This window comes from Fragaria vesca, linkage group LG3 (assembly GCF_000184155.1).
Source record: "Fragaria vesca subsp. vesca linkage group LG3, FraVesHawaii_1.0, whole genome shotgun sequence".
NCBI classification, from domain to species: Eukaryota; Viridiplantae; Streptophyta; class Magnoliopsida; order Rosales; family Rosaceae; genus Fragaria; species Fragaria vesca.
This window is the reverse complement of record NC_020493.1, coordinates 2,529,999-2,551,786: the sequence shown is the minus strand read 5'-3', so window position 1 is coordinate 2,551,786 and position 21,788 is coordinate 2,529,999. Positions and strand designations below refer to the sequence as shown.

At 37.8% G+C, this 21,788-nt stretch overlaps 3 protein-coding genes across 3 annotated transcripts in view; 2 read left to right on the top strand and 1 right to left on the bottom strand.

Annotated features, from left to right (window-relative positions):
• The window catches only part of LOC101310880, a 1,534,871-nt gene that overhangs the window by 1,196,053 nt on the left and 317,030 nt on the right, over window positions 1-21,788 (bottom strand). The window lies entirely within an intron of this gene.
• Window positions 3,097-8,198, top strand: LOC101297995. The gene is made up of 2 exons (XM_004293588.1): window positions 3,097-3,955; window positions 7,873-8,198. Exons 1-2 carry the CDS (start codon window positions 3,831-3,833, stop codon window positions 8,144-8,146), a joined length of 399 nt encoding a protein of 132 aa, XP_004293636.1. The 5' UTR covers window positions 3,097-3,830; the 3' UTR covers window positions 8,147-8,198.
• On the top strand, window positions 9,982-12,164 carry LOC101305438 (F-box/kelch-repeat protein At1g30090-like). Its single transcript, XM_004293530.1, has one exon. It carries the CDS (start codon window positions 10,694-10,696, stop codon window positions 11,909-11,911), a length of 1,218 nt encoding a protein of 405 aa, XP_004293578.1. The 5' UTR covers window positions 9,982-10,693; the 3' UTR covers window positions 11,912-12,164.

Genomic DNA, 21,788 nt, shown 5'->3' with positions numbered 1-21,788 from the left:
AATGTAAGCCCTTCGATTAATTTCAGGTTCTTGTTCTGCGCTAATTGTGTTTACATCTAACTCTACTCGTGACTAGGACTTCTTATCGATTAGTTAAGTATATTTCCTTATGAACCTTATGCATACGGCATCTTCAACGGTTGGTCTAAAACCTAAACCGAGGTACTTGATTTATTACTTATCTCATCAAGAACAATGGTATATTGTCGTAGATATTTTTCCTTGAAACTGTTTGACAAGTTAAATAGCTCGTGATATAGCCTAATTCTCCATTCTTTCTCTTCAACGAGTTCAATCACCGACCATGTATATGTCACGATCACTCTCTTTCACGAGTCAAGTTCCTCGATTAATTTCTAGCTCAATAAGTTTTGATCTTTCCTGCCGATTGTGTTATTTATGTAACTATTTGTATATCACTAACCTTACGTATACTTAACCCCAAACCCAGACTTAGTAACAGGTACATATTATGATATAAACGTCATTTTCGAAGTTTTTCATACCGACTTTGGGTGGTATACATCTAAACATATATATAGACCGTGTTTTGCAGCTAGTAAATGCATACTAGGGTTTATGACCAAAACATTTTCATCAGGAGAAAACTGTACGTGTGACTATCATTGATCTGCTTCATTGCATGAGTTACTGTCAAATGGTTAGGTTTGCTGTTGTTGCCAATTGCACCCGAGCTTTCTGGAGCACAGCGAACAAGTAACAAGTTGCGCCCATCTACGTCAATCAATCTCAGTCAGAATGATCAAACATAACTAATTAGTATGTGGCGCACCTTAGTCTATGCTAGTAAGTTGTATTTCTAGTACTACTGGCAAAAACAGTGACTAACCACCGATGCTTGGCCTCTAGGGCACACTTGAATACCAGCCTAGCTTATAAAGCTCATGCATATATAGCTATCACCGGCCACAAAGAAACATGAGACCGATCGATCTCCACCACTTGCAGATGAATTAATTCTTCATTGCCCATGCATTTCATGCTTCCAGTCATCTTTAGTCTGCGATGATATGTCCAGCTTTTTACCTGTCTGTTTTCTTTTTACACATTTACTTTTACCCTAGTTAACTAGATCAATGAGCTAGGTTAAAGATTGGATGCCATTCATATAGTGATTGTGATTCATTGGACTGGGTTACGGGTCAAGGGGCAGTTTATAGGGACTGAAACAGTTGGCATGGCTGGCCGGCTTGGCGAAACAGTATGTGCGTTGATGGTTTCCGACTTCCGTTGCATTATATTGTTTCAGATATCGAAACTGTGGGTGTTTGTTCGAAATTTTAATTCTGCTGTGACTATATATCATGGGCATTATTTGACACATATATACACAATTCTATAGTGGAATATCGGTGTAGACGTTCTACATTCATTTGTATATATCTCAGTGATCTCACGCACAGAAGTTCAATGCTTTTGTTTCTCTAAATCAAGTACGTACTGTATGGTGAAATTTCAGTAGCTTGATCGGAGTTCGAATAATTACAACTTGTAAGTTGTAACAGTAATATGATTTGAAAGGAACACAAAATTCTCCATGCCATTAAGTTTATTTGGTGGAGAATCACTTTCGAAATAATTTCCGTATTTCAATCAGATCATATCTGATATGGCTTAAGATACAGAAAAATACAGAGTAAGGGCTTCAAGTTATTCCATATTTCAATCTGATAACACAACTATACAAATCAACTGATAGGCAGTGGGGACTGGGGAGTATAAACTTCACTAGCTCAGACATGTTTCACAGATATTGATCGATCACCATGTGAGAGCATGCAGTTCTGGTTAGATATCTAGTCAGCTATTGGTGGGCTGGGATATTTCAATGGGTACAATACAATGCCCAACTAGGCAACTATGGCCCTTTTTTGGTGCTGGATTGATTGAACCAAAGGCACTACAAATTGTTCATCGAGAAGATGGACAAGACATAAGGCATAGTGTGCATACACAAAGCACCAAGACGCAACTTGTGCCCGTAGGCCTACAATGTTTTGGACAATCTTCCATAACCACCGTTTGTGAACCACTAAGACTCTAAGAGACCCATCGACCCTACACCAAAAACCCTTGTCCTTGGGGTATCGAGATAGTCCAAGATCAAGGACACACCTTTTCATTTCACACCCTACTCTTCATTTACTCGAGTAAATAACCACTGCAAGTAGTCTAATGGTTTTTACACGTACACTGTATTGCAATGCATATTCGTGAACCACTATGAGTTTAAGAGACCCATCGACCCTACACCCAAAACCCTTGTCCTTAGGGTATCGAGACAGTCCAAGATCAAGGACACACCTTTTCATTTCACACCCCTTCTCTTCATTTTACTCGAGTAAATAACCACTGCAAGTAGTCTAATGGTTCTTGGCCAGACACTGTATTGCAATGCATAGTTAGAACATTTCATGTACGTAAAGAGATTAACTTATGGGCTTAGCAAGTCTTTTAAGGTACTAGAGTAATGAACTATTAAGGATGTTAATCATGGTGTGCAATTTAAGAGGCCCATAGGTCCGAGAACTCCGAAGGCCCAAAACACTCGTCATGACCCAAAACCCGCCAGAGTTTAGCGCCTATTCAACACACAACGGCTTCCTCTTTTCCCCAAACGACGACGTCTTGACACTTCAGCTCCGCCGCGACCTCCTCCAGCAGCACCGTGCTGGTTTCCGGCCCCGGTAAGTCCTCCCTCTTCTAGTTGGAACTTCGATTTCGGCTGAATTATCAAGTCATGACCTTCTGCGCTGAAACAAATATAAAAATCGTGTCGTTGATTTTCGATCTTTCGGTACCAATTCTGCTGTTTATTAGGGATTTGAGTTAGGATCACTGATTGGGCTTTCTTCTAAGGCTTAGAATTAGTGTCTATTTTCATGATTAGGATTCAAGAAAGAATAATTATTGTGTTTAATTTGGGGTTTAGGGTTGCTGAGAATCCCCAATCAATCAATTTTGGCATGAATCCCTGTTAATATTGTTGGTAATAATTTTTGTATATTTTTCTTTAACTGTTATCAATTCTGATTATTGGATAGTGTTAATTTTCAGGGAGGTTGACAATTTTGATTAGTTATGTAGGAAGTTGGTTAGTTCTTTATTTCTATATATAAATTTTGGTAGACATTAGCTGTTTATGACAATGTTGATCATGAGGAGCTCCGGGATAGAGTGTGCTGTTGTATCAGGGAAGACCCAAATGAGTATGGAAATAGAGTAAAAGCTGTTTATTTTGAAATGTCTGTGATGTATTATGTGGAGATAGTAGACAGTAGTGATGCGACTGCTTCTATTCTGTGAGAGCACGGAAGACTGGAAAAATTCTCCTGTGCATTACTCTTGAAAGTAGGGTAATTGCTTCTGGAGTGGGAGTAATCAAGGTGGTTGGTTCTGTTGGTCTTGCAACTGAAGCTACTAAGAAGTTGTTCTGTAGAAATCCATGCTCAACAACAAAAATTCAATTGCATTTGATTCCGAGACTTGAGAAAAGTTTCATTTTGGAGATGAGTTGATTCAACTCTGAAATAAAAAAAATTCTTGGTTTTGAAGTTCAATGTATGACAATGACAATTGTACATGGAGACTCTGTGCAACCAAGTCACCAGAGTTTGATTATATATTCCTGAGATGTTAACTGTTGTTCATTAGATGTTTTTCGTCATGACCTGAAGCAAGCCCTTTATTGGTCAATATATAACGTCAAAATACAAGGGTGTTTCATGCCAAACCAAAAGATATTAATGTGGACTTGCCGAACGATTTCTTGTGGATGTAAGTTATGGGAAATCTTGGAGGGGTAAAGAATGTGCATTAGAAGATTTCTGGGAATCACCAAAAACGCAAGAAGAGATTCCATTCTGATGGAAAAGACTTGTCTATACGGAAGTGTGGGAGATGTGGTGCAATTGGGCACACATCCGTCAAACCTGTAAGTACCTTATTCTTCATTATCTTAATCATGTAAGCGAGTGCTGTTATTTATTTATTAATATTATTATGTTTGAAAAGAAGTGTGCTACTGAAACTAGAATATGACTTAGCCAAGAGTTGTGGTAGTGCATGACTCTCTTAGAAATCATTGTTATAATTTCTCTGATCTTATAATCATCTCATGCTTTCATTCAGTTTTATTTTAGTGGCACTTTTCTTATTAATGTAAAAAATTGAACTAGCTTAAAATGAGTGCTAGTAATGTGCCAGAATCTTGTTTCAACTGGCATGAAAAAGTACCAAGGTGGCTTTCAATCATTTCAACATTTCGAAGTAGTTCATGAAAAGACTTGCTCTAAATAGTATCAATTGAAAAAGAATGATTTCAAGCTCAGTAATTTGATATGGTTCTCTCTTTCTTGTGTTCAATATTTTTAATGAATTGAAGAGAACTCAAAATCCAATCACAGGGTTGTATTTTTTTTCTGTACTCTTTTCACATCCTCAAGACACCAAGTTTGCCTGGAAACAACAGAATGACTATATATGCCTGCCCTCTGAAGGGAAGGTACATGAGATGGGTATGATCCTGGTCATGTACCATGCGAATAGATGTTATTTTGGGCATCTGCTGCCAGATATATTTGTATTTGCTTAGGCTCAGATGCTAGCAATATTATAATGAGCTCACTTCCTTCTTATAGAGGATGAACTCACATTTTCCATATTAGGTAAGGGATTAAAATTAAGCTATGTAAGAAATATCAGGTAAGAAGTGTTAGATTAGAAAGTCACCACATCCTGGTGGTTTTAGGTAAGAAGAATGAGAACTCTCTGAAAGTTCTGAAGTTCTTCTACATAACCTGCACAGATATGTATATACAGGCATAAATAGACACGTGCATGACTGCATGTGTGGACTTCCTAAGAAGTTGCTGCGAATGAGGGTTTTCAGTGTGAACCAAGGTTTCACACCACTTTTATTGGTTATATCCCAAATCCTTATCAGATATGATAGCTTTGTATATATAACACTGGCATAATTAAATAATATATTGTAATCTCACTATTGTAGTAAATTATTATGAATTTAATGAAGAAAGGAGATTTAAGCAAATGAAGATTTGACTGTGCACTCGATGAGGTTGATGTCATAAAGTTTTAATAGGTCAATCACTTATATAACATATCTACCTAAGTTGCATAAATATTGTAGACACACATGCAGGCATAAATATTGTAGACACACAAACAGATATATGTATAATGTGTGTACACACTTGTAGTACATCCACTGAGATAGGCCAAGCTTGGTGTTATTTCTAGGAAAGTAAGGTTCTATAGTCCTAATCTTACAATCTGTGCACAAAGCGGCGTCTCATAAAATCGAATCTAGTAGCATATGCGAGACAGCTCTACTTGGCTCATGTATATTTCTAATTTCTTTTATTTAATTTTTACGTTTTGACTAAAACACACTTTGACCATGATTACAGGCTCCTGCCAGATATAGCAAGCTAATACGTAGAAAAGTGACCATCTAAAACCCAAGTTTTGCAGACTATTAAAGCTAAAATATCCTTACCCCTGAACAGATTTGTAAGTGTTAATTAAAGGTTGTTTCCTGACCCTACTATAGCAGGTGTACTATCCGTTGTGCTATGACATTTGTTTTGCAACGCGTAATTGCCGTTGATGCATTTCTACGCATTTAATGGATATTATGCATGCAGATAGGATTTCTGGAAAGAATCTACCGCATGAAGCTTTACTGGCAACTTTTTAACTTTTGTGCTTTCTCTGAGATATTTTCTTAAATGAGATTTATCAGTATTGTTGTTTTCTTTTAATTACTCTTCAGCCCTATGGCCTCTAGCTACCCTGTTAAAGTGTATAAATAGAGGTAAGGTGAAAGGCACTCTTCCTCATCCCTTCATTTTTATTGCTCCTGCTAGTTTTACTTCTTGCAAGAAGTCTATAAAGGGTCTCATTTTTCACTTCGAGAATGAGTTTCTTTTTGAACCTTGAAAAGGGTTTCCGCTGCTTATTTTGCCAAAGAGTGTTCTACAGTCCCCAGGCTGTAGGTGGGCATCTTCGGGCCCATCGGGAAGAGATCAAGGGAATGAAGAGCTGGAATTTTCCTGGCCATTTCAGTAACTCAGAAAGCAGTACCAGCATTACTCAACCTCTCACCATCTCCCATCCCGGGAACTTTTCTGAAGGTGCTGGGAGCCATCCATCTTGTTTGATCTTAAATGGAGTTTGTCAGTTCAATACTGATGAAATTCAAAGTTTTATGGATGGTATGTCCCTTTCTGAAAATCCCTTGCCATGTTTTCAGAATAACTACTGTGGCAAGCTCCCATCTCTTGTGGATGCTGTACCTGATGTTGATCAAGGGCTCAACTCAAATCAGTCACCTGGCTTCAAGGAGCTTAGTCCTCTTGATTCCTTGGCAGGTAAGAGGGGCTGCTCTGGTGAAGCCCGAGGAACTGCTGGGACTGTGAATGAGTTGAAAAGGACCAAGATCAACTCAGATGAGATGGAACTTGATGGTCCTCCGAAGAGAGAGCTTCTTCTTTTTAAAGAGGAGGACAACTCCAATTCTGTTTCAGGAATGCCTTTCGATTTGGAAGATGGCAAGACAAATCTTGATCTGTCGCTACATCTGTAGCGTTGCACCTGGTTCCTGTCTCTTTTTCTGGGTCAAAAATATCTCTGAATGTGAATGTGGAAGGCAGAACAAAATTAAGTCCATTGCTTCAGTGATAGATTTTTCCCCTGGTTTGTTTAGATTATAAGTTCCCTGGTATTGAATAAGTATCAACATATGTATTTGCATAATAAATATGGGCTTGATAGAAGATATACACTTCTAAATCTGTATCTGCCCCTCTAGCTGTCTTTTCATTCTTAAATAATGTTCACTTGTTTACTACTATAGAGTATGGTCTTTTATCCTGTGAAGTTGATATTGAGATGTCAATAAAGTAGGGAAACACTTCCATTTATTTTCCTGTGCAGAAAATTCTTTTATGTGGAAATAATGATATTGTAGGCTAGTAGAAGATTATGCTAGCTGTGAATGTGTCTTTACTTTTGTACTACTTATGATGTGCATTTAAATCTTTCTTTTTATGCTTTGTTGATATTATTGATTGACTTCAAGTCTCACTGAGGCCATGAGCTTTGAGCGTTTTGGGTTATCCAGTACAGTTGTGGAGTTATCTTTTATGAGGATTTGGTTCAAGGTTTGTTATCCTGTAATGGCTTTCATGCACAGAGCTCTCTGATTTATCTTGTATGTTTTACTAGCAACAAGGTTATGTCAACAAGTTGATTTGTGGAATGGGGTTCTAAAACAGAGAAAATAACCAATCTGTAACTTGTGTACAGTTACTTACTTTCTCAGAAATGCTTGCTGTTGTTTGTTCTTAACTTCTTGTTAATCAGTTTGCAGTCACATGCCAGTGGAACACTTCTCGTATGCCATTCACTTCATTTTCATCATTTATAAATACTCCTATATCATCATTTATTATGTCAGTGATAACAATTGAACCTAACATGTTGAAGACTGGTATAATTCATCCTCTCAGGATCCATCTACTACTAGTAGTAGTTGAACTATTTTTCGCTTTGGGTTTTCTGTTTATGATGCTTGAATATTTGAAGCACAAAATTGAACTGTACTAAACAGCTGGAATCATTTGCCAAATGAGCCTGCAGGCTTCACATTGGGAAATTTCTTTCTTTTCATATTCTTCTTTTTGGCATTGTTTATTTTTTTAACAGTTGGAAATCTATCCTATGCATCCGAATATGGCAACTATTTTATTAGTTTCTGCTACTTGTGTTATAGAATCCTTGGTGATGATTTTGCAGTTAGTAGTTACTGCTGCCTTTTTTTGACAGATGCATGCCTTTTGGAGGTGGGAGGAAGATTTATGAACATAAGAAGATTAAGGTGGAAACCACTGCAAGTGACCTAGTGGAGTGGTTGAGCGTTCAAGTAAAGAACTCCTCAACCAGCGTTCGAATCAGGAAGTTGTCAAAGTGGCCAGGCAGTGTGCTGCACTACATTGGAGCAAGCCTTTGGGATACCCTAACACTGTTGAAAGAAAAAAAGATTCAGGAATATGTGCACTCTTACTATTATAGGTTCTGTGACTTTCCCTTGGAATTGTAGCACCACCAGAACAGATATAGAATGAACGTGCTAAAAAAGTTTTCAGGTCTGAAATATTTGTAGCAATGACCTATTATCAAGACTTTGCTTCCTGCAAAATTGAGTAGATGTTAATTTGTTAGCAGGACTTGTATGAGACTAGGACTTGTACAGATGCAGATGACATTTCTTACCAAATCAACTGGTACGCAAAGATGAATGCAAATGGTCAGATTTTTCATTCTTAATTGTTCTTTCTTCTGGCATTCAGTTTCGGCCTATATATCGTGTCATAGACTCATAGTCTCGCCCCTATGGTCTCACCATTGCTGATACATGTCCGCACATTTGGGTGAAAATCATGATTTATACGACAAACAAAAAAGTTGGGAGAAAAATTTTGGGTTGGTTTTTAAAGAATTGGGATAGCATTCACTTTTTTCCGGCGTGCTTACCCTGTCTTCGGCCTCAATTAGCATCATGTTAAGTTCCACACTTCCACTCATTAAGCATGTTTGCCACTTTTATGAGCTATGCAAAACTAATTGTGATCATAAACATTTTTTTTTTTGTAAATGAAGAGGGCGCCTGCCCAATATTATTACTGCAAGATGTTGTTACAATCATGCTTGAGAGTATCTCTCAACATATAAGGGATGGCATCCATCCATTGTACATAACCAACAGATTCAAATGCATCACTAGCATTGTGATCATAAACATAGAAAACATATTCAATCCGATAAGTATGAAAACAGTAGCACCATTAGCAGATTGGAAAATGACATGTCTCCTAACAACTAATGCAGTGACTTCTATTGGATGGATTGTAATGTGAAACAAAGCACAGCTAATTAATTGTGTGATTTGGACCAATCCTCTAAAAAAGTAGTCTTATCTGGATTAAGTTTGTTTGCCAAATTCTATGTTCATATCCCTCACATAATTGAGTTTTTGGGCACAAATGATTTATTCCCTCATATACAATGTAACGGTATCTCATTTGTTTATCTTTTGAAAATAAATTAAAAATAAAGTATTCAAATAAGCATTGACACACTAATTTTTAACCGAATCGGTGATCTTAGTGAAATAAACATGTATAAGCACTTGATAGAATTGGAGAGCATGGATGTAGGTGTTGAGAAAAGTTGTGGATTTGCTTTGATTTCTTTTGCATAGAGTAACTTAAACGCCATCTCTACATAGTTCTATCCTTCATTTATTCCAGAAAAGGCTGTTAAAGGAAAAGCACCATGTCAACAATATATCTCTTTCTCTTTAATGGGATGACAATTGACAAGCTCTTCTTTTTTTTTTTTTTTCTATTTGATGGAACAATGGTATCTTCCTCTATTAGGTAAATATTCTAGTTAGTGTTGCTCCCAAGTTTTGCGGTACAAATTGAATTATGATCTCGAAAATGATATTGCTTTCTTCTTATTAAAACTAAGTAGGTGTATAAGACAAAACTAATAGACATATCTAATCATGTAACATATCTAACCCATTAAGATGATATTAGACTGAGTCTATTGTAAACAACTTAATCAAATGTGTGTTTTTTTAATTGGGAAATTTGATTGTGTTTTTGTTAAGAAAATAATGCATAAAACCAAAATAGAATGATTTTTACTTTCACTATGGCGAGTGAAGCCACTCTCCAACCCTGTCTTCTCTGCAGAGCACACTCTTCTGTGAGTTCTGTCACTTTTTACCGCGAATTTAACTTAACTTGCGCCATTTGGCGCGTGGTTGTTCCTTAATCTAGAATCAAAGAACCATGTTTGCCACAAAATATAAAAGTCCTTTCCTTTATAAGAAAGAATAGTGTGACGGGTCACCCCCTTCTCTCTACCTATCTATGGATTCAATAAACCAGAGCCCCCCTCTAAATCGCATCAAGTCACCATCTTTATAATCCACCTCTCACCCTTCTTCCGGTTCTAAGTTCCTACTGGTTTAATTGTCCTCTTCTTGTTGTTCTAAGTTCCTACTGTTTTGCTCTGCAGCCATAGTTGTGTTTTGGCTTTAGCTTTTGATGGATGTTGAAGCTGCCAAAGCCCACAAAAAGTCCATATCTATGTGATTCCTGAACTGGGTTTTTGTGGGTGTTTCGGTTCAGGACGAGAAGCTTGGATTTTTGAGCTGCTTCTGAGGTATTGATTGCTTTTATGGGCTTTTGAGTTTTGGGTGCTTTCTGTTTCAGTCGCCTGGGAGAAATTTTATAGCTTTTGATTGTGTGATTGATTGGGGGCAGTGGTTGTTGTGTATATGTAGTGAAAAAATGTTGATTCTCTGTTGTTCATATGGTTTAGATGTTGCTTTGTGTGTATGTTGAGGTATTTAAGTTGAAGGTGTTGTTGTGAAAAAGGAATTGGTGTGTATGTTTTGTTTAAATTTGGATTTGGGGATTGGTTTATATGCACAAAATTTGTCAAAAGTTCAGAGCTTTAGTCTGGTTTCGGATTTGGTTCTGTTTGGTGGTGTGACATAGGCAAGAAATTGCATTCAGAATAAGGTCTTCTTCAGAAGGGCCTTTGTATATTATCTTGGGAAGAGAGAAAGATGCAACGGGTACGGTTGTCCTCTCAACAGGCGCCTGTGCTCAAGCTAGGGGATTCTCAGATGACATTATCCCCAAAGTTTAGGCTAGCGGTTATCCAATCTTCTTTGATGGACCGTTCTTCAGATATTGAGTTATCACTTAGGGGAGAACCCCTCATTCCTGGTCTACCTGATGATGTTGCGCTTAACTGTCTACTTCGGCTTCCGGTGGAAAGCCACACAGCAAGCAAAGCTGTCTGCAAGCGTTGGCATCTACTGTTTGGTAGTAAAGAGCGTTTTTTCACTCGAAGAAAAGAAGTAGGGTTTAAGGACCCGTGGCTTTTTGTCTTTGCATTCCACAAGTGCACTGGAAAGATTCAGTGGCAGGTTCTTGATCTCACTCATTTCTCGTGGCACACAATCCCCGCCATGCCTTGCAAAGACAAAGTTTGTCCACATGGGTTCAGATGTGTTGCACTTCCCCATGAGGGCACTCTCTTTGTTTGTGGTGGTTTGGTCTCTGATGTGGATTGTCCGCTGGATTTGGTCCTGAAATATGAAATGCAGAAGAATCGATGGACTGTGGTGAACCAGATGGTGAGTGCTAGGTCTTTTTTTGCAACTGGAGTGATTGATGGGATGATTTATGTGGCTGGAGGAAACAGCACAGATCTTTTTGAGCTAGACTCCGCTGAGGTTTTGGATCCTGCTGAAGGGAGTTGGCATCCCATTGCGAACATGGGAACAAATATGTCTTCTTATGATGCGGCAGTTCTCGATGGAAAGCTTCTGGTTACGGAAGGCTGGTTGTGGCCTTTCTATGTATCTCCTAGGGGTCAGGTTTATGATCCAAGAACTGATAATTGGGAGAGTATGGCTGTTGGACTCAGAGAGGGATGGACAGGTTCAAGTGTGGTGATTTATGGTCATTTGTTTGTGGTCTCAGAGCTTGAAAGAATGAAGCTTAAGGTTTATGATGTGGATACTGATTCCTGGGACACAATAGAGGGCCCTCCTTTACCTGAGCAGATATGTAAACCCTTTGCAGTGAATTCTTATGATTGTACAATATGTGTCGTTGGTAGGAACCTTCATCTTGCTGTCGGTAACATCTCAAGGGTTAGCCGTAAAGGCTCTTCTGACAACAAGTGGTACTTCAGTGTTCAATGGCATGTGGTTGATGCCCCAGATAACTTGTCTGACTTGACACCTTCAAGCTCACAGGTCCTCTTTGCCTAGCTTTTCAATTTTTGATATTATGTTGTGCAACTTTGTATGTCCTGAAGCATGTATTAGTTATATAAGAGACTTGAGCTATAGAGCTAATGTCTGTGTGTAAAAGGGGTTGTAGTGGTTCTTGGAATGTATTTAAGTATAGGGCTCTTCATCTTTATTTTTATTTCTTCCTTACCCTGTTTTCTCAATTTGTGACTGAATTTGTGACGGTTGTGCTATAACATTACACCTTTATAATACCCTGGGTTTTTGCATGAACTCCATTTGTAGCATGCTTGTTTAGTTGTTTCTTACTTTCCCTAATCCCTAGAAACTAGCTATAATTGGTCTAGGTATAAACCACATTTTCAATGATATTAACTCACAGTTACAGAAAAGGAGATGGTTTTCAGATAACACAGATATGCCTCTGTCATAGAGCAGTTGGCTATTCAGTTCTGGAATATTTAGTTAATCACTTGTCTTGGAAAACCTTTATGCAAGTACACACTTCTGCTTTGAGTTGAAGATTTGTCCACAAGTTATACTGTAGTGAGTTGTGGCCAGATGATATCCTCGGCTTAATCCTACCTAACATCACCAGGTGTACATTACTGTACTACATGATCTGGTTACGACGTCTCCACATAAACCAGATTAACATCGAGTAAATGACCTTAGAATCTTAGATGAGTAGCTTTCAAGCTAAAAGCATCTGCATTAGATATTTGAAGGCCTACAATTGTGTGTGGATAGAGAAACTTATTTTTTTTTTTTTTTTTTTTTAAACGGTTGGAACCCAGCCTAACTGGGAGGATAGAGAAACATCTGATTGATCACAGTTTTGTGATCTTAATCAAGTTAGGCTTTGATCTCAAAGAAGGGCGCACAAACTAGTGAAAGGTACGGCTAGCTGTCCTTGAACCAAATGTTATTGTCTTTTTGAACCAAGTTTGAAGACCACTATGATCTGCTTTAACTCATTTAAGTTGAGTCATCAAAAGCTCAGATTCTTGCAACTATGTTTCATGTTCTGCATTTGATGTAAAAATTAGCGTAGTTTGGGGTCGAGGAGGACATGTAGAGGATGAACCCGTATAAATAAAACAGGAAAAAACTAATGATCACTCTCCTACACTTGGGAGAGGCCAACAAAAATAGAAGAGGAAGCGTCTTGCATCCTAAACTTTTAAAACTGAAAATGAAATTATGGGGAACAACCATTCTAAAAAAGGATAAAAAATTAAGAAAATAATAAACTATCATCAAATAAATTGTTCCGAGTTTTATTGTTTCATGAAAAATAATGATCTACGTATGGTGAGGTTATGAAACTCGGGATTTTTAGCAGGGTCTAAAATATTTCGGCTTGTCATTCCGTTACATGGGTGACCCATGACACCACTTTGCGCACAAAATCGCACAATCGTTTCCATTCAAATTGTAATGACTGTAAAAACATCTCCATAATTTTTCTATTATGGGAAAGCAAAAGTCAGAGCTTCAAGTAATTTTTCATCTTCAATTCCAACAGATTTCCCATTTTAGAGATTTGATGATCATTTCCCAAATCATTATTTAAAATTTTAGAGTTTGCTATTTGGTTTTCTCTCTCATCACATTCCACATTTTAGAGAAAAATTTAGAGAATCTGTTTGAGCAAAACAACCAAAATCTTCCCCAAAAGTGAGAAAACCAAGACTATGGAGAAGCTGTTAGATATGCTTTAAGAATATGTTTTAATTGTCACGTAATTTTCTTTTATGATTTCTCTCAAAATTAAAAAGCAAGAAATTGAAGGACGAAAATGAGAATCTGCAAAAGTTGAAGGCCCACAGCTATAAAACACCTCAAATTTCTGTTTACAAAAATCTACAAAGAGAGAGAATAAGTGAGTGGTAAGCAATACTGTAAAAAACTTTGAGAGACGAAGCAAAGAAGAAATGGGCGCAATAACAAGCGCAGTGATAGCAATAGCGGGAGTGGTGCTGGGCTGGATCACCATCGAGATCGCCTGCAAGCCGTGCCTCGAACAAGGCCGCGAAGCCATCGATCGTAATCTCAATCCCGATTACGACCCCGACGACATCCGCGCCCCTCTCAACCCCGCCTCCGCCGTCACCAATGTGGAGGTCCACGGCGGCGACGACGACGATAATCCCAGGGCCGCGGTTTCTTCGATTACCAAGTGAAGGGGTCGTTGTGAGTTTGATTCAGATCGAAATGTAATTGGAATCAAGAATTGTAGTTTGTGTTATGAGTTATTGTATTGCTTTTTCTGAATGCAGTGATGAGTTTAATTCCAATTTTAATTCCAACTAGAAAGCAAAGCGTCACAAGTTAGTGTTCACTTGGTCAGTAACGGATGAAGAAAATCATTCTCAACCATCCTTAAATGTAAGGTAAATCTAAAGGCGGAAAAAAGAAAAATTTAAATCAGAGTTGTTTTGTTTTTAATCGTTGTGAATTATATTTAAGGAGGATTTTTCTGATTGCATAATTGATTAGTTACTAACTCAGTAGACATACATCCAAACTATTTACTCTATACACTACGTCTGCTGGGTTGTTGTAACCTCTTTCCGCCATATCTATGGTGAAGCAAACTTTCTTGCCGGGTAGTTTGACTGGTTTCAATTTTTTTTTTGGTGGAGAAAAGAACACTAAAGAGAGGTATTTCTAACGCACAACTTACAGAGTCATAAGTTACAGCTAGAGAAGTCTCTGAAGGAACACAATCCACCCTAGTACAGTAGTGGTTTAGCTTAGACTGGTTTCGGTTGTAACGAGGGGTTCTCATTGTGATTTTCTTTTCTTAATGCATGACTATTTTGCATAGTTTGAAAACTCTTTGGATTGGGGAGGATGAGAAGCTCGGCTACTATCAAGTTAGGTCGATGTAGCTAAAAAGTACAAGTCAGCTCGAGAAGGTGTACAATCACATGATATCAAGATACATATACGATTATATGGTGGAAAGAGACCGAGCTAGAATTTCTTTTTCCTCTGTTTTTATATATATTCCTATTTCAGAAAAAAGAAAAAAAGGAAGTACTCTCATTCATTCAAGTACACAATTCTTCCACAGGAATAGAAATAAGAAAGGGGAAAATAAATATTCTTTGCAATCAGTGGTTCAGTACTGACCGCAACAAAACTGCAAAAACTACAAAGTCACTGTACATAAATTTCAGATACCGGACCGAGTTGAAGTCGGACTCGAAATCCTGCCTCTTTCTCTCTTTCATCCTTGAGAAAGAAATCGAAGTCTTCCCATGTCATTTACAAGGAGAAACTTCAAAAAGGATACTTATGCAAGGTAGTTGTAGACTTGTGGATTGTTCTTGTCCCGTTCTAGGTACTCCCTGTCAATCAGGCTCTCAATCCTTTTCTTCAAATCTGCCGGCTTTATGGGGAACTTAAGCTGCTCAACCAAAACAAACACAACACGCAAGTTGGCTCAAACTTCCCCCACCAAAAGGAGTTCTATATCTCAGCATTTCTCTTATTTAGAAAAGCCAAAGCCTCGAAGGAGTTCATTCCTCCCCATCAGCAAGAAGGCAATGATATGACATAAATCACACAGCATGATTGCCACCAATGGTTGCCATGTCCAAAAATACTATATAAACTCTTATAATATCAAATGCCAAGTTTACCTGCTGGAAAAGTTCAGTTATCAGAATTGTGTGACTCAGCAGCTTCCTAGTTTTCATTATCCGAACAATAGCAGCATCAATCTGCATCAGGAAAAGCAAAGATTGTCAACTAGAGAGAAACCTATCTAACTGTGGAATGTGGAACAAGACTACCATGTGAAAGGAAACATCTGGAACATAAACCAAGGTTAACCTGATATTGGCGGTCTTGGAATACTCTTTCAGTTGTGCTTGTGTTCTCCTCCACTGTTTCCTTCATTTGGATTGCATTTACCTGCACGCGAAGAAATCACGTTTAAGCCCATCGTCATGAGGAATGCAACTCAAAACGAGGTCATTCTCTCGTGGCTTTGTACAGAGTAGAAAATTGACAGATGCTTTAGATTTACAACTTCATTTTAAAACTACTCAGCCAGTTAAGCTGACTTCTGATTGCACCGGTACTCTTTTACTACAGGAGGTACAGAGCTATGTACCTTAATACGGTAGAGAGGAGCTGTAAATGTATCATTGAATGTGAATGAATCGTTATCCTCCACGTCTCTTCCTTTGGGTAACTGTAACACATTTCAAAGGCAAAAAACACAGAAAGTAAGGAGAAGACTCGAAATTGCTGATAAAGCTTTCATATATGAATCCTGCAATAAATGACCAGAACCGCACCCACCTTTTGCAGGACGCGAACTTTTCCACATGCAAGTGACTGCAGAGTTCTTCGAAGTTCCTTGTCTTCAATGCTAGTGGAATCCTTAATGTCTTGAAAGCTTAGCTTCTCGGCATCATTAAAAAGCATCAAAACAACAGTCTGGAAAGCCAAAAAAATATCATTTATCCACTTGGAAGAGTACCGTATAGAATCCTACAGAGGAATAAAAATGAAAGCTGGTAAACTAAAGTATATACAGCCTACAAGTGACAAACCTGAAACAGAGAAACTGCAAGCTCCTTTCTGCCTTTAGGAAACTCTGCTTTTAACACACAGTGACCTAATGAATTTTGCCACATTAAACGCCTACCGCTGTACTTGCTCAAGTAAAACTCTTTGAAAATATCCTATTGTGAAAGGTGAAAAGGGAACACAGAGTTAGACAATTGTAAAAAGCACATTAACGGTGCCAGCAAATAAAGCATCTGTTGTGTAGCGTTTACTGAACCTGATAAACATTCAACTCATGAGGAAGTCTCACATCCATGGGAGTGTATGTTGGCCAGTACCTGTATCCAACCATCAAAACAATAATTACTCCTAGGGTGGAGTGAATAAAGATTGTAAAGAAAATAAGGCAAGATTTAGGTAAAGTTCCCCATTATAGGTTCCTTCAGTTCTCCACCAACTGGTGGCGTTTAAAATATCAATAACAATATATTAGGTGCAAATATAGTCTTCACATGTAGCGCGTAAAGGGCCTTTTGCAGACAACACCAAGTAAAGAAAATAATAATAATGTTTATGTAAAATCTTATTAAAATAAAGAAAATAATTAAAATTGAAAAGTACCCCGAGGTAAGGACATGAACACTCAGCTCAATCCCTGATGGGAGTTTTGTCCTGGCCTGGGACGACTGTCTGAAGGACTCATTTATCTCTTTCGACAATTCAATATCCTGGATAGTGTACATACAAAGCATGCAAGGAATAAGACATTAAAATCCAAAGAAAACTTGGCACATATGCTCAGATATATAGAATCACAAACTAACTATTACAAAGAATGAATAGACATCTAGAAGTGGATTGTAGACAGCATTTATGAAAGAGCAGCAATAACTGGTTACTAGTTTTGACTGTTAGAAACATAGTGAGGATTACATGTAGAAAAGAAAGGGGTGGAGGTGAAAAGGGATGGTGGAGCTTTCGTTTGGTAGAGGAGAAGTGGGTGGAGCGCAAAAGTGCAGCGGTGAGGTATCCACTCAGGCTGGCCATTCTAAAGTTTGAAGGATTAAGTAAAGAAAGGCTTGAGAGTAATAAAAAATCTCCTATGGTTCTTTAAAATATTCCAATCCCACATTAAAATAAGTCTTGATTAATACTATTGTAACTACAGCCCATTGTAGAATGTAACGTGCCATAGCTTAAGTTAATACAAAAACTAGTGCGAGAGTAACACAAACAACCCAAGTGGCTGAACCCCACATTTATTCCCAAAAAAAGAAAACTAGTCAATCTGATATCTCTTGTCAGTCCAATAAAATAAGATTGAGGCCAGTTAGTTGGACATAATTCTACCATCCCCTTCACATGAGATACTAGGAAGCAATATTGACTAACTACTCTTGGAGATATCAGATGATGTAGCAACATGCACACCTTAAACATTCCTTCGAGTTTGTTTGTAAACTGACTGCCACACTCGGTCTTCAGCTGTAATGACAAAATAATTTGTTACTTCAACAAAGAGACAGAAAGTCGCTAAGTATACAAGTCAGAAAAAGATAAATCTATCATTAACCTTGGAAATCATCGACTTCTCAGCATCAATAGAAGCACTTTTTCCCAAAAGTAGTCTTTTTGCAAGATCCTTCTTGTAAAATGCTTCAAACACATCCTTACCCTGGATTGGCCAAAACGAATGTCTTGTGAGTGTCACTTTGCACATAAGTTAGTAACAAAAAGTTGCAAATCCCAGTAACAGATTCATTTGGATCATTAACAGATTCCTTACCCTTCTAGCTAATCAAAGGGTCAACTTATTCATTTGGATCATTAACACATTGATCTTACCTGTATAAACCTAAATAAAACCAAAACTTTATCAAGTGTGCCCTCAAGTTCCTCTTCGGAAGTACCCTTGTTCCCAGCTCGAAGCTTCTCGTCCAGAAACTTTGCAATAAGCTCAGCAGGTCGATTCTGTCATAGGAAGAATAACACTTGGCTTAATAGTCAACAAGGATAAGCTATGATGATAAACTATTGAAAGTTGAATCGCAAACACACGGAATAGGGAGGGAAAGAGAATAAGACTAGTTTCATTCACTGAGACGTAGAAATAATTCTACATGGTTAATTATGATAGAAATGACTATCACATTAGAACTAAATTCATTATTTCTAAACAACTGTTATTTACTTTGCTAAATTGTTCTTCTGCACCTTTCATCATGTATAATAAGTCAATTCCTAGTTTTTGTAGTGTTTATCATGACAACTTCATTTTATTATCAAGAAAGACACATGAAACAAAGAGAGAAGTGATTTAAATGAAATGTTACCTGGCGGAGATTTATAAGATGCTCAAATGCGTCCTTTATAGTGATGCAAAATGCTTCATTCTTGGAAAAACTTTCTTCCCATATAGTGTCAAGAGAAGCCTTAAACTCCAAAAGCGAAGAAACCATGTCTTTATCTTTTTCTTCATCCATGATCATTTTCTGCCCTGTCTTCCTAATGTATGAGCTAAGGGCTTGCTTGAGTGCTTCAAGAGCATTTACTCTTAAGAAAAGAGTGTACATCCTCTGAAGGTCCTCAATGCGATTCCCATCCATCAGCATCGTGAACCCCTTGAATTTATACATAAAAATAATAGACAATTAAATATTATTAATACACAATGGGGGAAATAAGTAAGTTAGAATAACTACAATGACAAAGAGATCAAACCTTGTCGAGTATGCCAGGTATATGGAGCTCTAGAAGCTGCTTTTCTGCAGTTGCAACCAATGGCTTTCTTGTGCTTGCATCCAAGTAGAGTAAACATCTTTCATGTTCTTCATGCAACCGTTTCTGCATCACGTCATGCAAAAATATTCAAAGAGTAGCATTAGTAGGGTGAAAGGGACACACTAGAACCGCAAAGTTCTTGGAACACCTCATTATGACAAAAATGTATAGTCAAATAGAGTTTAAGCACACATAGGAACACACACACACACAAACATAGAGAGAGAGAGAGAGAGAGAGAGAGAGAATGCACCTCAACATGTTTCAAGTACTCGGGAACATCTGATTGCTGCATGTATTTCACTCCTTCGGTACCATAAAATTCAGAACTACACTCAAGAAATGGCTTCTCAAAGCTCTCCCAATACATTCCTAAAGCTATAAACATCTTCGTTAGATGGTTAATGAGAGTCCTAGCCACAGCTTCACCTAATCTGGAAAACCAAAACCACCATATTTCACATTACTATACCAACAATAGACCGAGACTTGTTTTATGTCAATAGATTAAAGGAAAATCTCACTTGCACTAGATTATTTTATAAACAAACACAGTAAGAAATTTTAGTTAGATGTCCAAATATTTTCAACATCGAATAGTCATGGTCCAGCCATTTTAGAAATAATTACAATCTTGAACATTTAGATGCTTTTGACACGTACTCTTTCCGAATCAACTTCCCACAAAAAGCATAGGGAATACCCTTTATATGACATGACGTTACCAAAAATTGGTGGAATATAAATACCTTTCTTTCTCAATCATTCTTAAAAGGCCAGTGACAATTTTGTGCTCAACTTCTGGTGAGAGGGAAAGATGTTTCCGGAAGAGTTGCAAACCCATGTCCCACAATGAACGCACATTTGGTGTTTGTTTCACATAAGTTCTATCAAGATACAGGGCTATATCGCGTATCATCAATATTTGAGCACAGAGATCCTGCCAACATCTCTCGACAAGTGATAAGAACACCACCAAATCTGGGCTTTGGCCAACCAATGACTGCAGTGCCGCTGCTATGTGTCTTTCGCACTCTTTTTCGATTCGCTGATACAGACTCCCTCCCATCTTGTGCACACAAAGATTATAAACAGCCTGAAAGACAATAATTTGTTTGTTGTTAGTTCCTAGTGCATATGAGACACTAACACTGTAACGAGCAGTTGTATTATAAACGAAGAGAAATATGACTCTACCTGATAAAGTTCCTCCAAGACGCATGAAACGGGTTTCTTTTCGAATATAGCACAAATGGCAGACTTCAGTATTTCCCATGTTTCCTCTTCAAGATTTTTGGGTACAGCCGGTTTGGCTTTCAAATTGAAAATAAGATGAAATGTGTCATTAAACTTTCAATATGTAACCAATTCTCAGATTTCATAAACTTGCCTCTATTAACAGTTTCCACCATCTACAATCTTCGTTGGCCAAAGTTTAATAGACATATGCAACACAATGAATGAATAATATAGGACTTCCGATGCATAATTTTCAGTATTTGGAAGTGACAGATGTCCACAGAAGATAAGACTCTACACAAGCCCATAGTAAGAGACAAATAGTATGAACATGAGAAAGCGTGTACATCTTCCGATATCAAATCCTACTTCATAATAGTAATACAGGACAACAGTAGGGGTCAGAAAATGGACAAGGCAAATCTTAATCACCATATAGTTCATTTTCAGGTTCACCAAAACAATTATTACAAAAGGTAGATTTTCATTTGCACGAGGATGCCCATCTAATCATCTAAAACATGAATTAGGGAATAAAATTACAATTACACTTGATCCTCAACAAAATAGGACAGATTAAGATGAGAAGTGCAAATATGTCATTGCTCGCATGGCAACACACAAACCCTATCTTTCAACTAATATATGCACTTGGGATCCGAAAGTTCGGCGTCAAATGGCAGAATAGACATTGCATCCAACCTATTAGGATGCAGGACCTAGAATCCTCAATGATCAGTTATCATAGACAGAACTTGCAACCTATATAAGCCTAAACAAAAACGCCATGAACCATAATAGTCCCCACTGCTATGCAAACTCCTGTATTAAGCATAATCACTAATTTTAACCAAACCATTCCAAAGTACCAACTACTTTGCGGGCAAAACAACATCTCTGAAAATCAGAGCCTCACTACATTCATCACTGACCATACCAAGTAACCAACTCCTACACAGTAACCGAAAATATAACATTCTTACACCAAAGCATACAAATTTCCCAATTTTCAATCCAAAATTCAAGACACCAGGGTCAAAACCAATAGCAGAGCTGAAATAACAACCTCAAACAGTAAATTAAGAACACAGGTAAGAAACAATGAGACACACCGACCTAGCACAAAACCCCAAAAAAACCTAACCCCAACAAATCACCCAATACCCAAAATCAAAGACCATGTCCAACCCCAGTAAACGCAAAATTGACATTAACGCAATTACAGAAAGGTGAAATTAAGCCCTAAAGACTGGAGCTTTGGGATCAACCTTTGAAGGGTTTGATGACGAACTGCTTCTTGCCGGGCTGAGGGGGCTGGGCCTTTTTGCGGGACAAATTGTCGGGC